This window comes from Dermacentor albipictus, chromosome 4, assembly GCF_038994185.2.
Source record: "Dermacentor albipictus isolate Rhodes 1998 colony chromosome 4, USDA_Dalb.pri_finalv2, whole genome shotgun sequence".
Taxonomy (NCBI): domain Eukaryota; kingdom Metazoa; phylum Arthropoda; class Arachnida; order Ixodida; family Ixodidae; genus Dermacentor; species Dermacentor albipictus.
Window position 1 is genome coordinate 176,150,135 of NC_091824.1, and position 24,969 is coordinate 176,175,103.

The window sequence follows — 24,969 nt, forward strand, 5'->3', positions numbered from 1 at the left end:
AGTCCACAGTTTTTCACACACGTTACACACGCTGCCGAAGGGGTCGTCCCTGAAGTCGCGGTGGTGAAATCTGGCCGTCGGAGTCGAGCTTGCCGCCAGCGGAAGGGTGTGGTTCGTCAAGCGTTCGTTGTGGGTGCCGTTGCTTGTAAGCACGGCTTCGCCTCCTCCTCTTTGTTGTTGTTGCTGAACGGCGGCGGTTGCAGTAGCTTCGATCTTGGCACGCTTCCGCGCTTGGTAAGCTGCTCTGTAACGTGCTCATCTGGCCTGCCTTGGCTCCGGTGTTTCAGCAGACAAGTTTGTTTGAGATTTCGCAGCCTGCCGTCTATAGCTGTACTGGATGAGTGGATTCAGCCAGTCGGTTGCGCTGAAGCGCACGCGCAGAGGCCCAGCCGGCGCGCCATCCACGGCGATACCTCGTGACCAAGCGCCGGCAAAACCGCCGTTAGGTCTACTGACAACCAATTTCCATGGCAACCCCCCCTTTTCTTTCTTTAGTGCAATGGAATGGCTACCGGTCAGAGTGTCTAATCATGACGTGCTAACGCGGAAAACGCCGTGGAACATTTTTTATCAGAACTTTTCGATCTGCAGTGAGGATGTAGTCATTCACTGGACGCATGCTGGAAAGGGTGATAGGTGAGCGCGATAGCGTTATAGGTCGGCACTAGTGGGAGGCAGACAAGTGTGCCCGTAGCTGTAACAAAGTATAATTTTCTTTATGAAGTCGATTGTCTCGCGACTCATGTTTTTCGAATTGTTAAATTATTTCTGCGATAATAGCTACGTGTTTTCATGGTTTCTTGTCCAACTGCTTTGACATATAACCAGTGTTGTGGCTTCGGGGTGGAGGACGAGAGACTGACTCTCTCCGCAGACGAAGAAGAAAGGAAAAAAACTTTATACAAAATTTACAGCGTACATGTAAGGGCGCGTCAGACCGACTGGGCGGCTGGAGCAACACCCGCTATCTCTGGAGGCGACTCTCTCTCTCTTCACAATGGGCCTGTTCTCCCTTAAATCCCTTTGCCGACTCCTACTTGGCAGGAACCAGTTTGGCGACCTCTCGTCGGCAGGAACCAGGCGGGGCGGGTGATGACGTCACCCGCGTCGAATTCTTGATTCGTCGCGGAGATGGCTGGGTGCTTCTTGAAACCTCCTCCCGTGTCGAATTATTCATTCGTCGCGGGGAAGTAGGAGCGCTCGTCGCCTCCATGATAGGCACTACATCAGTCAAAACGAAACCAATCGGATCGAAAACGAAACGACGCCTTTACGCGTGATACGGATTTCAGAGTTTTGCCGTAGCCACGCGTGCGTTTTTGATTTCCGAAGCATAGAATAATGCGCGAGTGTCTAATAATATACCTTCTGCAATTTTAAGCAATAATTATGCTGCACTTAATAACAGTCAACTTACGTACAGTAATCTCATAGAATATATTCCAAGTACCAAGATTTCACCGCCAGGTCTCGCCACGTACTGGTTTTTGAGACTTTTTGTCAATTTAAAATTATAATTCCTACTTAAATCGCGAACAGCTTGCTGGATTCTATCACTATAAATTATGGTAATTTCATTTCCATCAACGTCTCACAACACATTCTGGCCAGTTGTCAGCCCCCTTAAACCCTTGCCTAGTCACGTGGTACCGCAGCGGCGAGGCTCCGAGTGATCGCAGCTGCGACGCCTCTCGGGCGCGGATCACGTGCCGTGACGTCACACCTGCCACACTTGCGCTCCGGCAGCTCAAGGGCATTGCGACGCGATGAAAGACCTTGCGAGACATTGGCGTAGTAGAGCTTTATTTCTAAAACTTGCGAACAGCGAACAGCATCGAGGACCAAGCAACAAGAATAATATGCCGCTGTATATTGCTCTTGGTCGGCGGTTCCTACGGAATATTGGCCTCGCCTGCGAAGTGTTGGCTTCTCCGCAATAAAGTACAGCCCGTTTTCACCGCGTGATGGCGCTCGGCGAATAGCGGCGCTGATTGTATTACCATGTATTACATGTTCGCAGGAGCTTCGTTCGCTACTTTGTGCGCCGCGTCGTGACGTAAAGCGTGTTTTTTTTTTCTCTCTCTCTCTCTCCCTGGGTGTGTCGTTCACACGTAGCCGCAGGGCAAGGAGCTGCGTGAAGCTTGGCTGGCGGAACTTAGAATCGGCGGACAGCCATCGGCTACGACTCGGGTATGCAGCAAGCACAGACGCGAGGAAGATTTCTTCTACGGCGCCGGGATTGCGCAATGTTCGGGGAGTAGCAGAAAAGGCGCACTGAGACGCTCGCCCGCGCCCGCTGTTCGGCTAATGTCATGACGGTTTGGTCTACGAACTTGTTGATGCTAGATACTGGCACTGGAACGGAAAGGGAGCGGCAAGATGCACCTTAAAAAAGGCATGTCATATGGTCATGTTTGCGTTATCAATTAATGCACTGGATTACGAAAAAGAAGCAGAGAGAAATCTCGTGCTTAGAATACCGATAAACATACAGTACGAGGCAACTTGAGACATAATACTGACATGTCCAAGAATTTAGAAGACAAAAAAGATTGAATCGTCGCAACGGCACATCAGTCTCCGTAGGCGTCGAAGTCTGTATAACGAAATTATTTTTGAACAGTTTCGATAGCGTCCACGCAACAATGGTTGCTAGTGTGCTGTCAAATGCTCATACGCTGCGGCTTAAAGCTCACAGCACGGTGCGAAAACGCGCTCACAGCGAAAGCAAAACATTGTGCGCGGACATGCATGCAGACGCGCAGTCGGTCGCTGCGAACCCGTGCGATCGCTGCATTGAGGCTTCACTCTGTTATGTCCCATTTGGTTATACAGACTATATGAACATATTTCACATAGCTTACTCTCAGCGTTTGCCCACCTTTCACGCAAGAAGCCGGTTCGGGAGACTCCATCGCGGCGACCGCTCGCAGTGGCGTTCACTGTACGTATTCGGTAAAGAGATAGCGTCTGTAAACGATTCTGTGCTTTCAGTTCGCGCAAGATTATTATCTCGACAGTCAGAAACTTCCCTCGGTTTGAGAGTACCTATATATATATGTGTTCGGGAGGGCTGCCGCGTCGTGTTCTTATTGAGCGCCGTAAGCGAAACCTGTGAGGAGCGCGCCGCGTAATCCCCCGTACTACGCAAGGGAGGCACTTCCGACAGATGGCGACTCCGTTAACTCCTCGCCCCCAATACTTCGCCAAGCAAGAACAGGAAATCAAAGGGAGTTGAAGACGCACGCACGAAATCCACGCCCGGCTCCGAAAATCCCGCATGAGATCGCTTTCCTCCGTTATACAGCGGAAGCTGTGCTTCCGCATCTTCCATTGCACAACGCCTGGCTAGTGCAATTTAGAGTGAGTGCGTAGCTGCACCGCACAAGAGCCTGCTTGCTACGTATTTACCGCTATGGACAAGAATAGAGAGTTGAGGGCCTTAAGCTCCATGCGCGTTCTTTTTTGGGGGAGGGCAACGTGTGTCTATAAATGCGCTAGTTCTGCAATCAGTTCGCGCTTCCTGCACATCATCTCAGGTTTTCCTTATTGTGCAGCGCATTTAAAAGGCGGTGCGCCAAACCGTCAGGAGGAAGGCCCCGCGGTACGCGGCGTCGGCTCTCCATGGGAAGCATTCTGCGGTGCACTTTGGGTCTCGAAACTGGTGCCTGCCATTCTCCGGAGTTCAGCACATCCCGGTTTCAATCCGCAACAACAACGTGGGCTCTAGACATTTCACGGAATGTTGTCAGTTGGCCGTCTGCTTTCTTTTTTTCCTGAAGGAAATAATTAACGGGCCCTTCGAGTGACCCTCTTGACGATGAAACTGCGGTACCTGTCAAGACACTTTTACGTAGCCTGTTAGGAATACAGAAAGAAAGGCGTTGCAGTATAAGTTTTGTGCATTTGTGCTGGCGACTGTACAATCTGCGTAACTGTTAGAACACGCCTTTCGTAGCCGAAGGCAATGTTACTTCCCGCACTCGTACTGTTCTCTGAACAGCAGACCGTGTGAAGAATTAGACAAATATCTCCTAAGCATGTGCTTGCCCACAAGCCTGCGTGTCTCACTTGAACAGTGAAAGGTATAAGTACTGCGCGCATTCCCTTCCCTCTCGTCTCTCTCGCCGTGCCCTTTCCAGCGGAATTTGTCTCTGCCGGATGAAGGAGAGACTCCGGGCTGAATCGCGCTTGTCGGCTCTTCATGCACCGGCGCGTCAGGTTTCCTCACGTGCGGAGAACGTTCTCCGTTCTTTTCCCCTTTTTTCTTATTTTTCTTGAGCGGAATGATGTCGCTTACAGGACTGTCCTGGTTTCTTTTCATCATTAAATTACTTGCGGGACATCGAAGTACGCGAAGGAAGCATTTTGTCGTTTGGCGGACGCAATCGCCAGTTCGTCACGCAGCGTGACGCGATACCGTGGGCGCTGTTCTAGACGCCGTGAAAATTCTGTCGAATTCTGCAGTGACGTCGTTTTGAGCCAATCAGAGAGGCCGCTGTGCAGGCGCCTCGATAGTATCGACACTCTCCGGCGCTGCAGTCGAGGCGCACTGCACTCAGGGGTGAAATCGGGACTCCACGGGAACCAAAGGCCGGTGGGTCGCCTCGCATTGGGCGCTCACGGGAAGATTACAGATGAAGCTGTGCAGGGTGATGTGGGCTGGACTAGTTTTGAAGGGGGGGGGGGGGGTGAACCACGCAGTAAAACTGAGAAATGAAGAACGACTGCGGAATATGGAAGAAAGTAAATGGGCTGGGAGAGTGTTGAGGCATCTGTACAGGAAAAACATTGATTCACAGTGGAGAAAAAGAACTAGGAAGCTTACCATCAAGCATGCGGCCTGTAGGGTGGGCAACACAGCAACAAAAACGTCAAGCACAAAGTCAGAGAGGCTGAAATAATCTCATGGGTCGCGCCAATGAAAAAGAAACCTGCCATGAGTAACGACTTAAGAGAAAAAAAACTAAATTCGGAAAGAAACAACTTATGATAACTCAAAGGGAAGCTCATTACTTTTCCAAGCGAAATCGGGGTGCCTTAGAACACGCACGTATAAAGCGAGATATAAGAAGGAAGAAACATGTGCTTGCTGCGGTAAAGCTAGGGAAGCTATGGAGCATGTTTTATTACAATGTGCAGACGTCTACCCAGCGGTCGATTTAGGCACCACTGGCCTCCTTGAAGCCCTTGGGTTCAGCGAGAGCAGTGGAAAAGTAAACATGCCCGCAATAGGGATTAGTAAGAGGCGATTGGAGGATTAGTGGAATAAAAGTAGGGAAACGACAAAAAACGTGGACGTACAAAACCACAGTTCGCAATAGGGGGTCAGAAAATTTGGTTGCGGGAGTTCAGTGTTATTTTTTTGTCTTTTTTTATTGTTTAGCCTAGGTAGAACATTAGGCAGTATAATAGTAAGAGCTTGGTTGCGCAACCCACCGCCCCGTTCCAAAGGGGACGCTCATAACATCCATCCACTGCAGAAACAGTGAGAGTGAATTGGATGCAAATAATGGATGCGAAAAAGACCGTGGAGATTTACAATAATGAGAAGAAAGAAATTAGAAGGGAAAATCTGTACGATAACACAGAGCAGTGTCTTTCTATGTAGGCTCGAGCCGGTTGCCTGAGGACAAAAACATACCGGAGCAAATATTCGCAACTAGGTGAGACGTGTATGCGGCAGAAAAAATCCGTAGACCACTCAGCACATCCTAATGGAATGCGAAGGGATTCGCCCAGTGAGCGCCGCAGTTGACGTACACCTTCCAGAAGCGTTTGGATTCAATGTGTACAGAAGTACCCACCGGTCGGCAGTCGAGACACGCAAGAGACGTTTAGAGTGTTGGTGGAAAAAAATGCAGATAAGGAATTAACACGTCTAGATCAGTTACCAGCATAGGCAGTGGTGCAAGGTAGGTAGAGAAGCTGTGAGGATGGAAAAAAAAAGGAATTATGACATTTATACAAAAAGGCTAGAGTGAAAAACATGTAGGGCATAAATCAACCAGGCTAGGTGACTATTTGTCACCGCCCCGTTTCAAAGGGGTTGCCAATAAATCATCATCGTCACCTATCGATTTGAGAGCCAAGCTGGCTCTCAGAGAGAGAGAGAGAGAGAAAAATAGCCCGGAGTTGAGTCTGCACATCGTAATGGAATGCCAAGACCCAGCGAGACCCGTCGGGTGTGTCCACCTTCCAGAAGCATTGGGATTCAAAGGTGAAATGATTTGCTAGTCAGCAGTCGAGATAAGTAAGAGGCGATTAGTGTGTTGGTGGAAGAAAGGCAAGGAAGATAAAGCCGGAGTCATTTCACTGGTACGGTATTGTGACGGAGGTGCCAAATACGAAAACTAGGATCGCAATCAGATAAGCAAATGACTATACAGGGAAGGATGTTGTAGAAAATGTTTTGTAGAAAATGTTGTTTAAATCAAGTGGGCTATAGGGGACTATCTGTTCCCGCCCGTATCAAAGGGGATACCACTAAACATCATCGCCACCTACCGCATGCCAATCAAAAGCTGACGAAATACTGAAAATGGCGAAATTTCGGTAATGCCCCGTATCGAGCAATCACCCTGCGCTTCCCTCACGTGGAGGCGTCGTCCACTTCTGCTGGGTGAACCACCTCGTCACTATAGTCGGTCCGGTGCAGCTCTCTTGCGTCATGGGGTAAATGAATGCCTACACGATACGCCTAACAGTGTCGAAAAATGAAAGAACGGTTTCCTGGATTTTATGCAAGACATCAGCTGCTGTAAGTTTTTGAATACTGATGGTTGTTTCACCTAAAAATTCCCGACCCCGTATATGCCGCGTCATTTGATGCCGCTGAGCTACGGGACGGTCGATCAACAGGATGAACAGGACACGAATCCAGCTGCAGATGATTCGGCGGAACGCTGTCGAGTAGCGTCGGCGTATTAAGCGCGCGAGTCTTTCGCAAGTATTCCTTGAAAAGCGTACCAAAGATTTGTGAAGCGTGAACCCCGCTTCATCGACCAATGGTCCAAAATTACGCGCATGTTCTTGGCGACCGTATTTCGGATCGGTCGATACCGCCACGTGCGGCGATGTTCCTTTCTGTTCAGGGGCAGCGAAACGTTGTGCCTTTGCACGCGATACATCGGACGCTCCATCCGGTCTCGGGATTCAATACCAGTCACGTGGGCATCCAACTAACCGCTTTTTCATGGGCGCCACCATATTGCTACGCAGTGGCGCCATCTATGGGCAGTCGGCATGCTGGCTTGGGCGAGCGCTCCGTTTTGCATGGCAGGTGTACGCTCGGCGCTGGTCTCTGCCGTTTGTTTTCACGCTCGTGCGGTCTGTTTACCATGACGTGCGTCTTTTACGTGGAAAACGGTCCTGTGAGGCGTGCTGAAGTGGTTTAAGTCGGCATGGCTGGACTTTCTGCTGGCGTTAACGGAGCACGCGGCGCGATGTGTGCGCGCACGTTTGAACCTACAATCAGCCTCGGAGATCAATTGTGTACTTCTGAAAACTCAGTTCATTAGTGTTACCTTATATCAGTATTCTTTAATTCTAAACTGCAGTTTAGGAGCAATTAAACATACACGACGATCGTAACAGCGTGGGTAACGTTCGGCTATGGTAGAAGTTGAGCTGTAATACTTTTACAAGCGTTCAAACTCTTAGCCGTAGATTACGTTGAGTGGCTACTTGGTTCGGTGGATGAGGTTTCCAGCCCTGAATACAATTGTTTTGCTTAGTAATGACAGCATACCTTACAGTGTGAATTAAGCTTGTCCAGCAAAGCGACCGTTTACGAACTGCTCGAGCGTCCGCTGTGTGGTAGATGCTGGATTACAGATGTCTGTTCTATATAGCGCATTGTCCGAGCATACGGCATCAACGTTTATAGATCTATAAATGTTGTGCGGAGTGCCTATGCGAGGTCGTATTGCGGCATTAGCCCGTTTTGTCTTTCTTTTTCGAGAAAGAGTATGATAACCAATTTTTTCTTTCGGTTGTGTTGATTCCGTTCTTTATGACGCACTCACGTATTACGGAAATTTTGTCATGAAAAATAGCTGTCGCATTCCTTTTATGTGATCCATCTCATATATTACGGCTTTGCAGGTCAAAAGAGGCAATGACAAAGCACGTAGCTTATATATATGTATCATGCTGGTTCACCAACCGAAGTGATCGCTGTGTTGAGCAGCGCCATCGACCTCATGCAGGCATGCTTGCGTAGACATACAGTGGTTTCAAGCATACTAGACTTGAAATGCTTCAGAACGATGCTGGTGTCTCACAAATATTTGATAGCACCTGCCGTTTATGTTTCGTGGTTGCCTTAGGTTGGCCGTACACGAGCATGCGCTCTTATGTTTTATGTTTTTAGTCCCTACGCCAAGCGATCAGATAGTGTGCAGATTTACCATTTCTTGCTGGTAATACAGAGACACCGGTTCTCTTCGTTGAATTAAAACTGATATACGCAACATAGTTTACAACACATGCACACACCGCGGCTGACGATGCGCGTCACACGTTTGCGCCCCGAGAGATATTTTCGCGTACTGTAATTACCGATGCACCGAAAGGCTTCCCTGACGACCGTGTATAAACGCACATTGCGTAAATTTCACAAAGAACGATCTAAAACATCTCGAAATCGTTCCGCAGCGCGCGACAGCAATACTTTCAAGCAGCGCCGCGCCGGATAGCCCAAGCCAGAGAGGAGGAAAGGCTCGCCGCGCGCCCTTTCCTCCTCGCCCGATGAAAAGGTCTATACGTTAACGCCCCGTAGCGAATTGCCTCGGCAGGTTCGTTCCTCGAAAGCTTCCCTCGGCGCTACGTCTTTTCAGTCGGTGCGAGCGAACGTGTCGCCGGACGGCGCCACGCAGACCGACGCTTCTCGCGAAGGCCTTGCGCAACGTCGTCCGCCACAGTGTCACCCGCCGTGGTGTTGGGCCGCTGAGCACGAGGTCGCGGGATCGAATCCCGGCCGCATTTCGATGGGGGCGAAAATGCGGAAACACTCGTGTACTTGGATTTAGGTGCCCAGGTGGTCGAAAAAACGGCGTGCCTCATAGTCAGAAAGTGGTTTTGGCACGTTAAACCACAGTCGCCAGATTTCGAGTGGTGGTTCTTTTCACGAGTTGGGTGGGGCATATCGCCGAACGCGTGGCCCTGATATGAATTTCCACAACTCCCAATGCTGTCCGCTTTAACGTAGGGCAGCGTTGTGCCTTCTGTTTCTCCGTATTCTTTACGCAAATTTTACGCAAAGTCCAACGAGCTTTAAGAGGAAAACCAAGTGCCTATTTGGATGAATCTGTGTTGTCAGCAACCACCCGAGGAAGTGCGCAGTATTTCTAGTGTACTCCTTAACTATAATATGTAACGACAAGTTAACATTCGTACGGTTAAATTTCCGGCCAATATGTCAATAAGACCTTTTAGAACACATTTGGAAGCATGTGTTTCAGTTGTTTCCGTTGCGCTATATTTAGCATAGCAATCTTTTGCGCCATGAAAGAAAATACGGCGAAACAGAAAATGGAGGGGGAAGGGCGGGGGGGAGAAGAGCAGCAGCAGCTTGCGGTGCCACTGGTCGTAAACTTAAGCGCACTAAAAAAGTCTTGCTTTTTTTAACTTCGTACATTTAAGACACCCAGTACATAAATAATTTGGAAGGCTTATAACTCGTAACCAGGCATTTTATGTTGTTTCCCCACATGTTACATTTTTAAAGCGCGTCACGAGATGTTCCTAGCTTTTTATAATTATTATTGTTGTTGCTGTGGGCTTTTTTTTTTTTTTTCATTCCGTGAGTAGCTATTGTTGCCCCTGTGTCCAGGAAATAGGTTCAGGGACTAGGCGATAGGGGAGAAACATTCATCGGCAGAGTGAATTCTTGCTTGTAGGAGGCGAGGCCTAACAAAATCACCTCGCCATGTTTTTTAGCTTCACGTCTTCACTTATCCCGACGGCTGATACAAAGAGACTCACACTTGCTTCTTTGTGATGACTGCTGTTTTAATGCGTAAGCATTCTTTGGCGAGTACCCCAGCAAAACCTGTCCGTTCCGCGACTCCTTGTATGTGCAAAATAATGAGGTTGCGATAACTCTCGGGCGGTGATACCACGAATTTGAAAAAGAGCCATGACACCACCGCCCGATAGTTATTGGAAGCATTTTTCATTTAGTCATTGGGGTCACAGTGCATTAGTGTGCCTTCCTTAACCTTGTACAATGCTGAATTTGGTTTTTTGGATCCTGTCGCATGAGTGCGCTCTTGGGATCGGATGTTGGTGGCTCCACCGCATGATGCGCACTGCGCATGTTCCTCTAGTTTGAGCTGTCTGTAAAGGAGTGACGCAATAAACCGATGTCAGTTGAGAGTAGCGCCTTGTCCTGTCGTCTTTCTTGTGTGTGTTGTTTTGCGCTAAACAAAGTATTCATGCATTCGCACCAACTAGCCCGCCAACGCATTGTGCTGAAGTTCAACGCCCTCATACGCAAGGCGTACAAATAGGCGTTGGGACTTGCGGCCGGAGTCAGCACCACCAAGCTCTTAGAACTAGGCTTACACAGTACGCTCGAGAAACTCGTGGAGGCGCAACAAGGGTCCCAACTCGAGCTCCTATCCAAGACCCGCCCAGGCAGACATGCTCGAAAAGCTCGGCATCACATACCACACGCAGCACGGCATCAAAGTAGAAATTCCAAGAACCATACGCGAGCAACTATACCTACCCCATTGCCTCGTAACATGCACCCCCAACACCACACGGGGAGACAGGCACGTACCCAGGATTTTTTTTCGGGGGGTGCCCACCACCTCCACCACCACCACCACCACCACCATCTTCATCATCATCACCACCACCATCATCATCATCATCATCATCATGTTTTATGTCAACTGCAGGACGAAGGCCTCTCCCTGCGATCTCCAATTACCCTGCGCCAACCGATTCCAACTAGCGCCCGCGAATTTCCTAATTTCATCGCTCCACCTAGTGTTTTCTCGTCCTCGATTGCGTTTCCCTTCTCTTGGTACCCATTCTGTAACCCTAATGGTCCAAAGGTTGTCTAACCGGCGCATTGCATGACCTACAGCTGCATTTTTTCCTCTTGATGTCAATTAGAATATCGTCTATACCCGTTCGCTCTCTGATCCAAACCACTCTTTTTCTCTCTTAACGTTATGCCTAGCAATCTTCGTTCAATCGCTCTTTGCGCTGTCCTTAACTTGCTCTCAAGTCTCTGCCCCATATTTCAGCACTGGCAAAATGCACTTATTGCACACCTTACTTTTCAATAATAATGGTAAGCTTCCAGTCAGGAGCTGGCAATGTCTGCCATATGCGATCCAACCTATTTTTATTCTTCTGTGAATTTCCTTCTCATGATCAGGGTTCCCTGTGATTAATTGACCTAGGTAATTGTACTCCTCCACAGTCTCTAGTGGCCGACTGGCGATCTTGATCTCTTGTTCCTTTGCCCGGCTATTTATCATTATCTTCATCTCCTGCTCAATAATATTCAACCCCACTCTTACACTCTCTCTGTTAAGGTCTACAAGCATTTGTTGTAACCCGTCTGCATTGTTGTTGAATAGAACAATGTCATCGACAAACCGAAGGTTGCTGAGATATTTGCCGTCGATCTTTACTCCTAAGCCTTCCCAGTTTAATAGCTTGAATTCATTTGGAGAAATTGTCTCCCTGTCTGACCCCTTTCTCTATAGGTATCTCCCTGCTTTTCTTGCGTAGAATTAAGGTAGCTGTAGAACCTCTGTAGATATTCTTACGCGAAGGACGAGTCAGTAAGACGAGAAACTATTTACAGATTATATTTACAACAACGGTTGCAGCGCTGACCGGTTAGATTCACAGCGCGAGCCCAGTTCGCTCTTCCTCCTCTTTTCTGAAGTGATGGCGCCTACGCGCCTCGTTCAAACAAACAAATACCACACATATGTAGCAATATTTTCCAAGCTTCTTACGTAAGCGTTCTGTACTCCTTGATTACGTAGTGCCTCTACGATTGCTGGTATCTCTGCTGAATCAAATACCTTTTCGTAATCTATATAAGCCACATAGGGAGGCTTATTGTACTCTGCAGATTTCGCGATAACCTGATTGATGACATGGATGTGATCCATTGTAGAGTAGTCCTTCCTGAAGCCAGCCTGTTCCCTTGGTTGACTAAAGTCCAGTGTTTAGAGATTATTTTGGTAAACATTTTATATAATACTGGGAGTAAGCTAATGGTCCCATAATTTTTCAATTCTTTAACGTCTCCTTTTTTGTGGATTAGTATAATGTCTGCATTCTTCCAGTTTTCTGGGACCCTTGCAGTCGATAGACACTTCGTATAAAGAGCCGCCAGTTTTCCAAGCATTATGTCTCCTCCATCTTTGATTAAATCGACTGTTATTCCACCTTCTCCTCCCGCTCTTCCTCGTTTCATGTCTTGCAACGCCCTTCTGACCTCATCGCTAGTTATAGGAGAGTTTCTGTATCCTGCTCATTACTGTTTCTAAGTGAGGTATCGTGACTCCTCTGGGTACTGTATACAGGTCAGCTTAGAATTTTTCCGCTGCTTTTACTATATCTTCGAGATTGCTGATGATATTATCCTTCTTATCTTTTAGTGCATACATCATGGTTTTTCCTATGCCAGGTTTCTTTTTTACTGATTTCAGGCTGCGTTCTTTTTTTACGGCTTCTTCAGTCTTTCTGATGTTATAGTTTCGAATATAAGTTATTTTCGCCTTGTTGATCAGTTTTGACAGTTCCGCCAATTGCGTAACGCTGTGCAGCCGCCAGTCCCATACAACCGCGTAACGCGCAGGACTCTGCGATTCTAGACGTACTGCGCTCACCGCGAAAGGTTAGAAAAACACCCACATAAGCACAGCAGAGAAGTGACTACGTGAGGCGGTTCGACCGATAGCTGTAGAAGCGTCATTCAAAACAAGCGATTGTTCTCCACTTCTGGCGGCGTTGTCTCTACTTCCTTTTTAAATAAAAAGATGTTGATCCATAAATATTCTCATAAACAACGGTTAACTTTTTTATTATTTGCTGTTGCTTGCAGTTTGGTTGTTGCTTTGGCTCTCTACCTTAGTAGATCGCTTAATTTCTCAACTCCTTGCGATTTTTGTTTCCAGTTGCCAATTTCGCAGGAAAGTGCTATACAATTAGGGAAAAACAGACGAGGTAACGGGCGACAGTCATCTTGCTTATGGGTTTAAGGGTTATTGCAGGGTTTCATGATGGGCGCTCTTTCACATTATTTTATTTCCCACCTTATCTAACCAATATCACGTGTATGTGGTTCCGGGCATGTGCCAGCGTCACGGCGAGCCGTAACTCAAGGAAATAATGAAGCAAAGGGATAAGTTAAACGCAATTGGCGTTTTCTCCCGCCGCAACTCCTTCCGTGAGAGTACAGACCAGCTGAGTAACAGCCGCATCCCTCTTCTGGTCCCAGGATCAGCCTAAACAAAGAAGGTTGAACTAACAAAAGCAACAGCTGTGCGCGTGACGGTTGAATAGATGGTGACAACTGAACGGATCTCGAGTTAATCGCGCGGGTGCGGAATTTATGAAAAAACTGTCCTTCACATTACAAGAGATGCCGATAACTACCGCCATCTAAAAGGAGTGAAAAAGGCAGCATAATGCTGACCGATGAACAGCTGCCAAGTCTCAACATTGTTCTGGCGGCGCTTTAGGAATGTGTGAGGAGTGGTGGCGTGGGGGGGGGGGGGGGGAGTCGGGCCCCCCCGGGCCCCCCCTTGGTTACGTGCCTGCGGAGAGATATAAAGCCAGGAGCATGAACCAAAGTTACTCCAACGAGGAGGCGGTCTTCACCGACGCAGCCCGTTATCGAGACAGTTCCTAGCCATCGAGGCAACCACCTCACGAGCGTCACCGTGAACACGGCACATGCTGAAGCGGCAGTGGAAGCGGCCATAGCACTGGCCCCCACACAAACCAAAGCGACGTACGTGATCTGCGATTCGCAAGCGGCAATTCGCAATTTTGCTAATAGGCGCATCTCGCAAGAGGCGTATCACATACTCCAGCGACATCCCATACACTAGGGAGAGGCCGACTTCGATAACCGAAGGCACTTGCTATGGAGCACGCACGCTGGATTGAGCACCCCCAACGAAGCGGCTCACCGCGTTGCTCGAGGCCTCACTCACCGAGCATCATCGGAGGAAGAGCCCCCGCGGGGTACTGCAAACGTCCGGGCGTGGGAGGATCGCGTGACCAGGTTCCACGACACACTACCAGTTACAAAGACGCGTATACCCGTTCCCTCACGCTAGGTTTGACAGGACGCAAGCAGTACACTTCAGATAATTGCAAACGGATTCTTACAGAAACCCCAGACTCATTCACGCCATGTCTCCAGACATGTACGCTACAAACAGATGTACATAGTGTGACGAGGTCGCCACACTTAATCACATGTTGTGCGAGTGTCAAGAGTTAACAAACAAGTCGGGCAGTGCCGACCCCTCCGTCTCTTCTACCGCCAGCCTCCGCTCGCGCTGGAAGACCGTACTGCTCAGCTCGAACCTGACAGCACAACTGTGGGCCGTCCAGCGAGCCGAGGAAGCCGCTTCGAGACAAGGTGTCGGAACCGCGTCCGCGGCTGGTGCCCAGGCCCACTGAAGAGACGCCGGACTCGAATCTTATTGATTTGAAAATAAAGTTCACGCTCTCTGACAGGGATACGAACCATGGAACGTAATGTGTGAGCCACTTTACATTCATGGTACTGAAGGTTGCTTTGGCCTCAGTTTACATCACACCCAGTTCAAGTCAAAAGGACATCAAGAGGTTTCTCTCCATTCCCTTAGTTTAGCACAGTAATGCGTAAGCATTCTTCGACGAGTTCTCCAGCAAACTCTGTCCGTCCCGTGACGTCGCCTTCGTCGCGTCAAGGTCGTAACAAAAAAGAAAACGAAAAAGAAAAGCGGTGGCGTGACAATTAAAAAAAAAAAACGCCTGTTGCGGCGTTTCCCCTCAGTTGATACATCTGCAAAATAAAATGCATAATTGGTAAAGTTAACGCACGTAATAGTTATAACAGTGTATAGTAATGTTTACTAGCGACGGGCAGACATGCATAAGCTAGCTAACTAAGTCAGCAAAAGCGAAGTAATAGCCGAGCCAAGAATGCTTACGCATTAGTAGACAATTCTCCGAATTTATTTTTTCAGTGAACGCGGTTCCCGTGAATTTTCACTCTTGTCAGTTCCTTCAAACGGTTCCCACTGTGCAAACGTTGGCATTGGCTGCGGCAACTGCGCTTGCTTTTCAGATCTCCGTGCTTTAGCAACGCAATGCCGCGCTGTACGACGCAAGTGTGGTGCATTCGGCATCGGCGCGCGCTGGCAGCGAGAGAAAAGAAAAAAAAAACGAACTCGCTTCCGGAGATCGAGGCACGTGTTGCGGAAGCCCTCGGGAGACGCCCCTTGGCAACGACCGGCCGTTGATGCGCAGACCGGCTCAGTGACGGAATCCGGTCAGGCCATTGTCCAACGATTCCCTTGGTTCTCTCAACACTGGGCTCGACTATACTGACACGGTTCTCGACTGACCGAGCGCGTTACTACGGGAAAACGAGGCGCTGGTGGAAAAGCAGCGTCGACCTTTTTTTCTTGCGGACCCAAGTGCGAATCCGATAACCCGGCGAGTAGTGCACCGAGCGCGCTTTCGAGTCGGGAAAGTTGGGGAGAAGCTGGGCGGCCCCTCCGAAATCGGTCGCACCTGTCTTCGGCCCCGCGCGAGTTGGCCGACCGGCAATGCGGGCGAAAGCGGGCCGGGGAATGCAGAGAACGAGAGGCTTTGACGCGGCGAAAAAAGAGCGGTACCTTTGGGCAGGCCCGTCGAAGCTTCCGGGACGGCGTCGCCGCCGCATTCCGTTTTGTTTCTGCCAAGGTCACTCGCGGACATCGACCCAGCAGCGAGCAGCCCGTACCACCACCGCCACTCGGCCCAGAGAAAAAAAATACGTGCGGCAGAGCAAGAAAAATAGAGGACACCGCCTGCGGCCCGCTGCCCTCGCCGCCTTCCCTCGCCCGAGTTACGGTATCGGTGAAGGAAGCCGGCGTCATCGCCAGACGACGGGATCACTCCTCCGGCCAATCGCGGCTCCCTTCTAGGCCGCCGCGTGTTTCATGGCCGAGTTTCTTTGTGCTTTTTCCTCGCCTCGCTTCTGCGTCCTCCTCAGCGTTCACGAGCAGCGGGCTGCGTCGTTCCAGTGGCGTTTTGCTGCCGACGGCGTTGTCTGCTGCGTGCGCGGCTTTCCGGCGTGGCATGCGGTGCTTTCGCGCTCCCAGCGTCCCGTTCCAAGCAAGGAGGTTTTATGTATCCTCCTTGGTTCCAAGTCACGAAATGACAAAGCTAGCCACACATCTCGTATGCCGTCTCTGAAATGCACATGGCGCCACCAGTAACGAAAAAGGAAGAAAAGAAAAAGCGCGAGGAAAAAAGAAACGTGTCGTGTTCAACTCTGGTGACGTAGAAAACCGTGCCAGGAAAACGTCTCTGCTTGGACATGAAGCTAAAGTGAACAGTAAGCTGAGCTATATTAAGAAAGTACAGCCCTGCAATAAAATACACCAGTGATGATTTTTATAACGGTCGTAATGTCTTCATTCTGTGTGCAGTTCATTTCGCTTCTTTGCATGCACACGTGCCAGTACCGCCGTACTAGCTATGTATAAATTTGCAAGTGGGCCGGCGAGGTTGCCCATGCGAAGCCTAATGTTTCAGCCGTTTTAAAAGAAGCGGGACCCGCTGCGTCGGGCCCGAGCGCGGCTCTCAGAGAAACGGACAAAGGGAAGCAGCGCCGCTACTACACGCGATGCCGTCCGCGTTGGGTGCCGCATTTGCCAGCTCACTAGACGCGTGTTCGTGGCGGCGAAAGCGTTCCGTTCCGTTGTGTTCCCCGAGGCAACCTGACAACTGGCACCGCACCCTTCACAGTTCCCAAATGAAACGTTCGTCCCTTCTCTCTCGCCTGTTCCTTCTTGTGTCGGCCTCACTGCGCCCTCGTCCCTTTCTCTCTGGGAAAAACCCTCGGTTTTTCCTCAAGCTGCAAAAACGCTGGTGCACAGAGTCTCGTCGAAGACGTGTCCGATGCCCGGAGGGCTCCGCGCGTTCGTGTGGACGGGGTCGGGACGGTGGCGACCGCTACGACAGAAACGCACACGCACTGTACGAAGGCCTGTCCCGCTGCATTCTGATTAAGTCGGAGAAAAGAGTGGCGTAGCCCGGGGGCGGCTGACCGAGCTTCAGTCCATCGTATCAGTCCAGGACGCCCTCTTCCTCTGAAGCCAGAGGTGTAGATAGAGGAGGAAGGGGGTGACAGGTAGGCCGCGGCTGGTTGTGAAAAAAAGTAAATATTAGAGAATTTTAGCGTGTCCTGTATACGCAATTACGTTAGCGGAAACTGTTAGGGGACACCTTGTAACGCTTAATCTAACCAAACGCTTTGCAGACACGTTTTCGTGCTCCTTGAGCGTATTTGTCATGTTAATCACAAAGGCAACGTCTTCGCGATTACGCTGCTGACGAAAATTTACGCCTGCAGCGAATTAGAATACGCTTGGTAAATGGAATAACAGCTGTGTGTTTGTCAGGTTGAACTCTGGCAATCCGGCCGCTCACGCATCCGTTAAACCGGTAATCCGCAAACGATACCGGAATACCGTACACGCTAAAACGCTATTGGTCGTTAGACGAAATGAAGAAGATCATTGTGCTGTGTGCATTGGTGATGGTTGACACCTGAACAACGGCCACCAATGGAGGTGCAATAAAAAGGGAATAGAATAGCGGAAAGTGCATATTTAGAAGGTGAACTATCTTGCACATTTACAATGGTTAAAATAGCGACTATTAGCGCAATCTACGCGAGTCATGAGTGCATACCACCCAGTGGGCGGCGTCAGCAAGCAAAATGCTAATCGTTGGCATTGACGACGAAAACAAACATGCTTTTCCGACGCTGTGATTAGCTTATGTGAGCCGGACGTTCAACGCTGCACGAAAATACACACGCTAACGAGAGTTCGCGCCTATACATGCCCTACGACGTTACAAGGCTGTCAGAAAGCTACCGCAACAGACAACTGTGCATGGTTTATCGAGTAGCAGCTGAAAATTACCGATGCGTTTCATTGGGAGACGGCCGATTGTAATAACGTGCAGGGCATATACGATGTTGTGTACGTCCGTGGGACCTTATTTTCCCGGTCTTACATTCTCAAAAGCGCGGTAGGTTTATGACAGGTTTTCAACGTTCAAATCTATTGTGCTTGAGTAAGAACTATGCATACCACTCCTTCTTTGAACAAAAACTTAATTTCATTTTTCTGATCCCGCTTGCGGCAGCCGTATTTCGACGGTGGCGAAATGCAAGAAAACGCCCGTGTGCCGTGCAACAAGCACGCACATCCTCCTGGATATGCACGGTTGTCTTTATATATACGCAGGGCGTGACATGTTTTATGCATACAGGACTGTCAATTATGTATTTACACTTGGCGCAAGGAATGCGGACAGCGCGGCTGAAAATTCTTCCCTCGAACGTGCGGTCGGTGATCCAGTTTCAAGCCCATCCATTCACGCTGACCAATAAACGGGGCGGTGGATGGAGGAGAGAGAGAATTAGCTTTTTCACACCGAAGGCAGAGCGGACAAGCGGCCGCGGATTTTCCGCTTTGCGGAAAATACGCGGCCGCTTGGCCGGATCGTGCGTGGGCCGATTTTTTCCGCGCGGACATGTTGGCCACTTTGGCCGCAGACAATGAGAACCCGACACGGCGGAAGCGCTGGTATGGATAGCGCTGGTGAACGAATTAAACGAATGTCTTTCTCTGGGCTTTTCGCTTCCGTTCATGAAAAGCGTCAAAACGCAAGTTGGGCCAGTTGGTCGGGATTTATAGTAAGGTTTGTTATAGCGCAACACAAGACAAGGACAAAAGAAAGTATAAAACGACGACACGGCGCCGTGCCGTCGCTTTATACCTACTTTTGTCCTTGTCTTGTGTTGCGCCGTAACAAATCTTGAAAAGCGACTATACAAGTGGCGATCGAGTAAAATGCCAACGATCGCGTCTTCTTCGTCTGAGCTCATCATTTTGCAGAAGTAGACAGCGGACGGGGGAGCGCGCCGACCCACGACGAAAAAAAATATCGAAACTGCGCGTACAAACTCAAAGCGCCGCGAGATGGCGGAACGTCAATGAAATTGAGAAATTGCTAGGGTGCCGATTGCCGATTTATGCTCGAGCCGCCCATCGCCGCAAGCCGCACCGCACGCTTGCGGTGGCGCGAAAAATTGCACTTATCCAGCACTTGTGCACAAATTACTATTTACACTGTGTGCACAGTGTATGCCTTACAGATTGTAAACCGAAATTTGTGCACAAGTGTTTAAGCGTGCAATTTTTCGCGCGACCGCACGCATGCGGTGCGGCTTGCGGCGATTGGCGGCTCGAGCGTACGGAAAAAAGATATTGCGATATGCCCCGCCTTCTCGGCGGCGCGGACAGCCAGACAACGCGGCTGATCTGAACAGCAGGCGCGGGCGCTCGCTGCCTCGCCGCTTTGAAAATACGCTTGTCCGCTTAGACGCTCCGCTTCGGTGTGAATGTGCCTTTATTCAAGAAGCCCGGTCCCGGTTCGCCCGCTTTGTTGTCTGCCAAGCGTGCTCTATGGCCCAGAACAAGCAACGGCAAGACGTCTTTCGGTTGCCGTCGGCAGATGCAGAGACTGCGTGCCGGGCCTGATAAAGTGACTTGATGGGGAGTCGGAAGCGCGTGACTAGTTTGGACGGTCGCTTCACTGGGCACGGCGCACAGGGCGTCTCCCAGTTCTGTAACTTTAAAACCGGTAATAAATTAGTTCACTTATAGTGCGCATCACTATCGAACATGGTTTGAGAAGCAAAACCTCACGTCCCCAAGTGAGTCATCAGAACTTCAACCATGACCGAGTCGGGAACTCGGAGTGATCGGCGCATCCAACTCAAGCCTTCAGTTTCATCGGCAAGGAATGGAGCGCCTGGAAGCGAAGGCTTTCGAATTGCCACTGGTCTTCAACAAGCGGACACTGATCAAATCAACTCGCTAATGTACATTATGGCTGACAAAGCTGAAGGCGTCTTTAAAGCACTTTGCCTGACATCAGCCGACGTGAAGAAGTACGCTAAAGTCATCGAAACCTTCGACAATCACTTCGTCTATGAGAGAGCACTCTTCAATTGTCGCAACAGAAGATAGCCAAGTAAATTGACCCCTACAAGGCTCTTATGACGTACCGTGTGGGTTTAACAGCTGTAGCTGCTTTAGATAACGGCTACAGTCCAGCAGGGCTACTTTTTGGCCGGCGTGTTCGCACCACAGTTCCTGTTGCTCCACGCATGTTGAAGCCGACGCTAGTGGACAGTCAACGGCTTCATAACACCAAGCTAGAAATCAAGCACCGCCAGGGATCATCATCGCGGTGTCCGCTCTCTGCCGGTCCAGGGCAAAGTGTGTGGATAAAAGACGTCAGACGCAAAGGTACCGTGCTAAGTTAGGGCGACTCGCCTCGCTCGTATGGGATACAGTGCGACACAGGTAGCGCCCGCCGCAACAGAACATGCCTCGTCAAAAACAGAGCAAGCATGGTGCTGGACATGCCATCTCGCTTGTTTGCTCCGGCTCCATGCGCGAAGCAACCAGTGTTCCATCGCCCTACGTTACCGCTCATGGGAGACTGGGCCATGCTGGGCCCTCCTGCACGGTTCCGTGACTGAAGGGAGGAGATGTATAGTGTTACACTTCAGTCACTTTAGTGTTAACAGGCGCCCTCTCTGGTCCAGGACGAGCAACGGCGTCCGGCCTCCAAGATGCCTTTCGGTTAATTGACACGCATCATCGGGATCGGTAAATGCAGAGAGCATTTATGTAGGTGTCCTGTGACTGCGCGCCGGGCTATGTGACTGGAAGCCGTCGGAAGCGACCGTCCAAACTGCGCAGTGCCCGTAAGCTCCGGGTTTCAGTGGTCTTCAAGAGCTGCGCCTTGCTCCATATTTCCATGTTTTGGCGAGCTTGAGCTGCAGGTTTCATCGGTGTATTGGTGGCCCACTTTCGCGCTAGTAAACCTTGCAGAAAATAAAAATACTGTGTCGAACTGCTAATACAAGTTTTTTTATTCACATTTATGTCTATTTTAGCTCTTTTTAGGCGACAGCTTAAAGGTCTTGCTAAGTACGCGCACAGAGAAATAGCCATTCTGAGGCACCAACTGACATGGCCGATTCGAGCAACGCCTACTTTTTACTTTGTGGAAATATACGTCACCTGCAACAAGCTTCAGTCCCGAATTTCTTCCCGAAGAATCCTCCTCTTATCTTTGCTGCGAAAATCCTTCATTTGAGCATCCCGATCAAGTAGACGCTGCGCAATTTGAGTGATGAACAGTTCGTTGAAGACAGCGCGAGACATTGCAGACTGGCAGCGGACGTCGTCTTCTACAACTGTCGTCTACTAGAACAGTCCCCTTGAGCGGGTGAGTTCTCCGCGCCGCCCGCGCTTCGTCTACGCCCCTGTAACGTGATCTTAACGTGACTGCCCACAGGTGCTCCGCCATTGGTTGCCGCTCTCGCCGCTCGTAAAACTAGTCTTGGGAAAGGAGACTTGCTCACGCGCCGTGCGTTGTTTCCGTAGCTCTCTTAATAGTTTTAGCTTGTCAGGTATTCTGGTAAACGCAGGCGGACTGGGCGTTGGGGCGGAGGCGTAAACGTGAGCGGCCTAGTGTTCCTGTACATGGGAGCACATACAGGTACACTAGAGTGTCCTGCATGGTGCAGAGCTCAACCAGACAAACACAGCTAATATTGCAGTAGCCAAGTCTGTTTTACTCTGCTGCGAGTGTAAATTTTTTGCAGCAACACGATTTCGCCACTCCACACCAACAGCGAAGTAGAATACACTTGGTTACTGCAATTATGGCTCTTTTTTGTCTGTCTGAGCTCTTCCTGCACGGTGCCGGCCGCTCACTTTTGCACTTACACCCCAAACACCCAGTCCACCTGCATTTACCTAAGTAACAGACAAGCTAAAGCTCTCTCATACAGATGCTTCTTAAACTGTTTTACTGTAGCTGCACCCTACGTGTCTACAAAACTTGTCCAAACCATTTCAGGGATTCATTAAAGCTGCTGTAAAACAGCACCTCACCAAAAAAGCAGAACATTAGAACCTCGCCAAAAAAGCAGCGTGATCATTGTTGCAGGACCTTTTAGTGTCATGCATGCAGTACTGGTCAACGTGCGTGGTGAGTCTCTAGGATGCTGGTTAGGCAGCCAAATTCCTTAATTGTCGCATGTGCCCTTGCAGTTCCAAGACTAAGCCTAAATAGTTCCCAGCAGTGTAGAGAGAAACAAATGTGTATGTCCCAGACTGCAGCTTGCACAATCCCACGCTATTATTTGCTGGAAGGTGCAACCAAAATTTTACAACTAAGCTCCCAAGCTCTCCTGAGGTTCTGGATGCAAGTGTGGTGCTTGGCACATTCGGTTCTTAGCTGTACATGAACGTTTGTTATTTTCAAGCTTGAAATATTTCTGGCATCGCATCTCTGATGGAAAGGTGAAATAGAAGGAAAAGGTGAAGGCAGGAGTTTCACCCCAGAATTTGACTATGTTCACGTGAAGAAGCAAATCGGAGCTTCATAGTGCAGTGACTTCAAGCATCCCTACAATTTATCCTCGTGCCAGGAATATTGTGATTGCACTTCCAAAAAGTGAAACTAAGTCGCAAGGCTGCAAGTTTTCCATGATTATAAACAGACGTATTTATTTTTTCTGAAAATGCATAAATGTTCATCCATGGTCTGTATCTGAGTTTGTCTCCCGTACGATGAGCTCAATCCCTTGTAAAGAGTACTACAACACCCTTTCTGAAAGAGAAGATAATCTAAGTCATGAGTGTCTAAGCCTAGGTAGATTATCTTGTTGAGAACTGTGTCTTTACAAATGCAACTGTATTTAGACAATTGCGGACATAGGCAGACAGACCTCTACCCCTACCGTGCTATCTACATGCTACACTCCCCCCCACCCCACCCCTCCCTCCTCCCAAAGAAATATTCCTGGTTAGGCCACTGACCTGGAAGACTGGCAGGAATGAGATTAGTCGTGGGGCATGAGGACATTTTTTTGTCTAGAGGACAAATATTGAGGATTGCTTCCCCCAGAGAAACTTGTAATAGGCGTAGTTGCAGAACTGATAGTTGTGCGAGTTGGTATGAATTCATTGTGAAATATTTAGCACGCACAATTGACAAGGACACCGTGAAGGGGGACACACGAGTGCTTACTCACAACTGTTATTTTCGGAGAGATGCAGAACATATACACGTACACCCCAGCTATCAGCGCTGAGCATGTGCAACAAGAGTCATCAATAAAACAGAAACAGATTAAAAACAGATTAAAAAGGTTCAACCAGTATTTAAAAAAGCAAATTAATTTTCAGTGATTGCAACCAATGGTTGGCTTATGCATTTTTCAGCCCACTTTCTGATATGAAACGCTTCTGTGATTTCACGTGTTAGTTTGTTTTTATCTGAAAACAAAATGTCGGTGTCAAAAAATACCGGATCACAGTGACATAGATTACAGTGGTTCAACAAGTGCAAATAGTGTTCTTTACTGAGAGAATGTCCGTGTTCTTTTAGACGGGTGTTTATGCACCGACCGGTTTGGCCTATGTACATGTTGCCACAGGTTAACAGGAGCTGGTACACAACACCTATTCTGAATTTTGCAAATTTTTGATCTTCTTTAAGACCGCAGCTGCATTCTTTTACCCTATTGTCAAACTTATTTGAAATAGCTTGGCACAGTTTTTGCACCTTGTTAGGAGTGCTAAAAACCACTTCAACGCCATACCGGCTCTTTACCCCATGGGAAAAAATAATGGACGTAAGGTACAACCGCAAGATGCTTTTTGTTCGTGCTAAGCCTGTTCCTTGAATCTGTGGTTCGTACACCCTTGACTATTTTTATTACCTTTTCAGCCGCTCTGACTATAAAGTGTTCCAGGAATCCTACTGAAGCTAGTCTTGTTGCCTGACTAGCAAAGCTTTCTTTTATTCGGTGGCAACAAGATTTTACTAAAGCAGCTCGAAGGCAAGACACCGCAATTACGCTTTTTACAATCTTCGAATGTCCTTATTTGTACTGTAATACGGGTTTTATTGATCTAGGGCTGTACATTCAGCACGCGTGGTCGGGTAGCAATCGCAGAGACAAATCTAGAAACTGTAGTTCGTTTTCGTTGGCAATCTCATGGGTAAACTTAAGGCCTAGGCCACATTCATGAAACACATTTAGTACACTAACCACATTAGAGCCATGCTCATTCCCATCAAAAATAACCAAAAAATCATCAACAAATCGGAAAATTTTTGCCAAGCTTCCTAAAGCACTGTGAATACTTTGGTCTACACGAGCTAGAAAAATGTCACTTAGTATTGGGGCTACCTTGTAACCTATACATATACCTGATTTTTGCAATTACATTGCTTCGTTCCAACTGACAAAAGTAGAGCTAAGATAAAAGAATAGTACTTCCATAAAGCTTTCCACGGGTGGTCCGCTGTCATTTCTAAATTTTACTTCATCATTAACTTCGCAAATGCACATTTTAACATTTTTTAACAGCTGTGTGTGGAGAATAGAGTAAAATAAATCTTGTACGTCAGCGCTGAAACCGCTGCATCCCTTTGTTTTGTCTTCTCTCAAATATTGTGCAACTGCCTCAGAATTACAGATTGCTGAAATCACTGAAAATGAATTTGCTTTTTTAAATACTGGTTGAACCTTTTTAATTTGTTTTTAATTTGTTTCTGTTTTACTGACGACTCTTGTTGCACATGCTCAGGGCTGATAGCTGG

The 24,969-nt window shown here is 48.8% G+C and overlaps 2 protein-coding genes across 4 annotated transcripts in view; one reads left to right on the top strand and one right to left on the bottom strand.

Annotated features, from left to right (window-relative positions):
• The window catches only part of qless (decaprenyl diphosphate synthase subunit 1 qless), a 67,690-nt gene that overhangs the window by 28,459 nt on the left and 14,262 nt on the right, over positions 1-24,969 (top strand). The window lies entirely within an intron of this gene.
• The window catches only part of YME1L (ATP-dependent zinc metalloprotease YME1L), a 185,911-nt gene continuing 177,697 nt past the window's right edge, over positions 16,756-24,969 (bottom strand). The window contains exon 19 of one of the 2 annotated variants that reach the window (XM_065440431.2): positions 16,756-17,397. In XM_065440431.2, coding sequence (XP_065296503.1) covers positions 17,310-17,397 — 88 coding nt within the window. In that variant the 3' untranslated portion in view covers positions 16,756-17,309. The remainder of the gene's footprint in view (positions 17,398-24,969) is intronic. The other variant, XM_065440432.1, reaches the window with a different exon arrangement.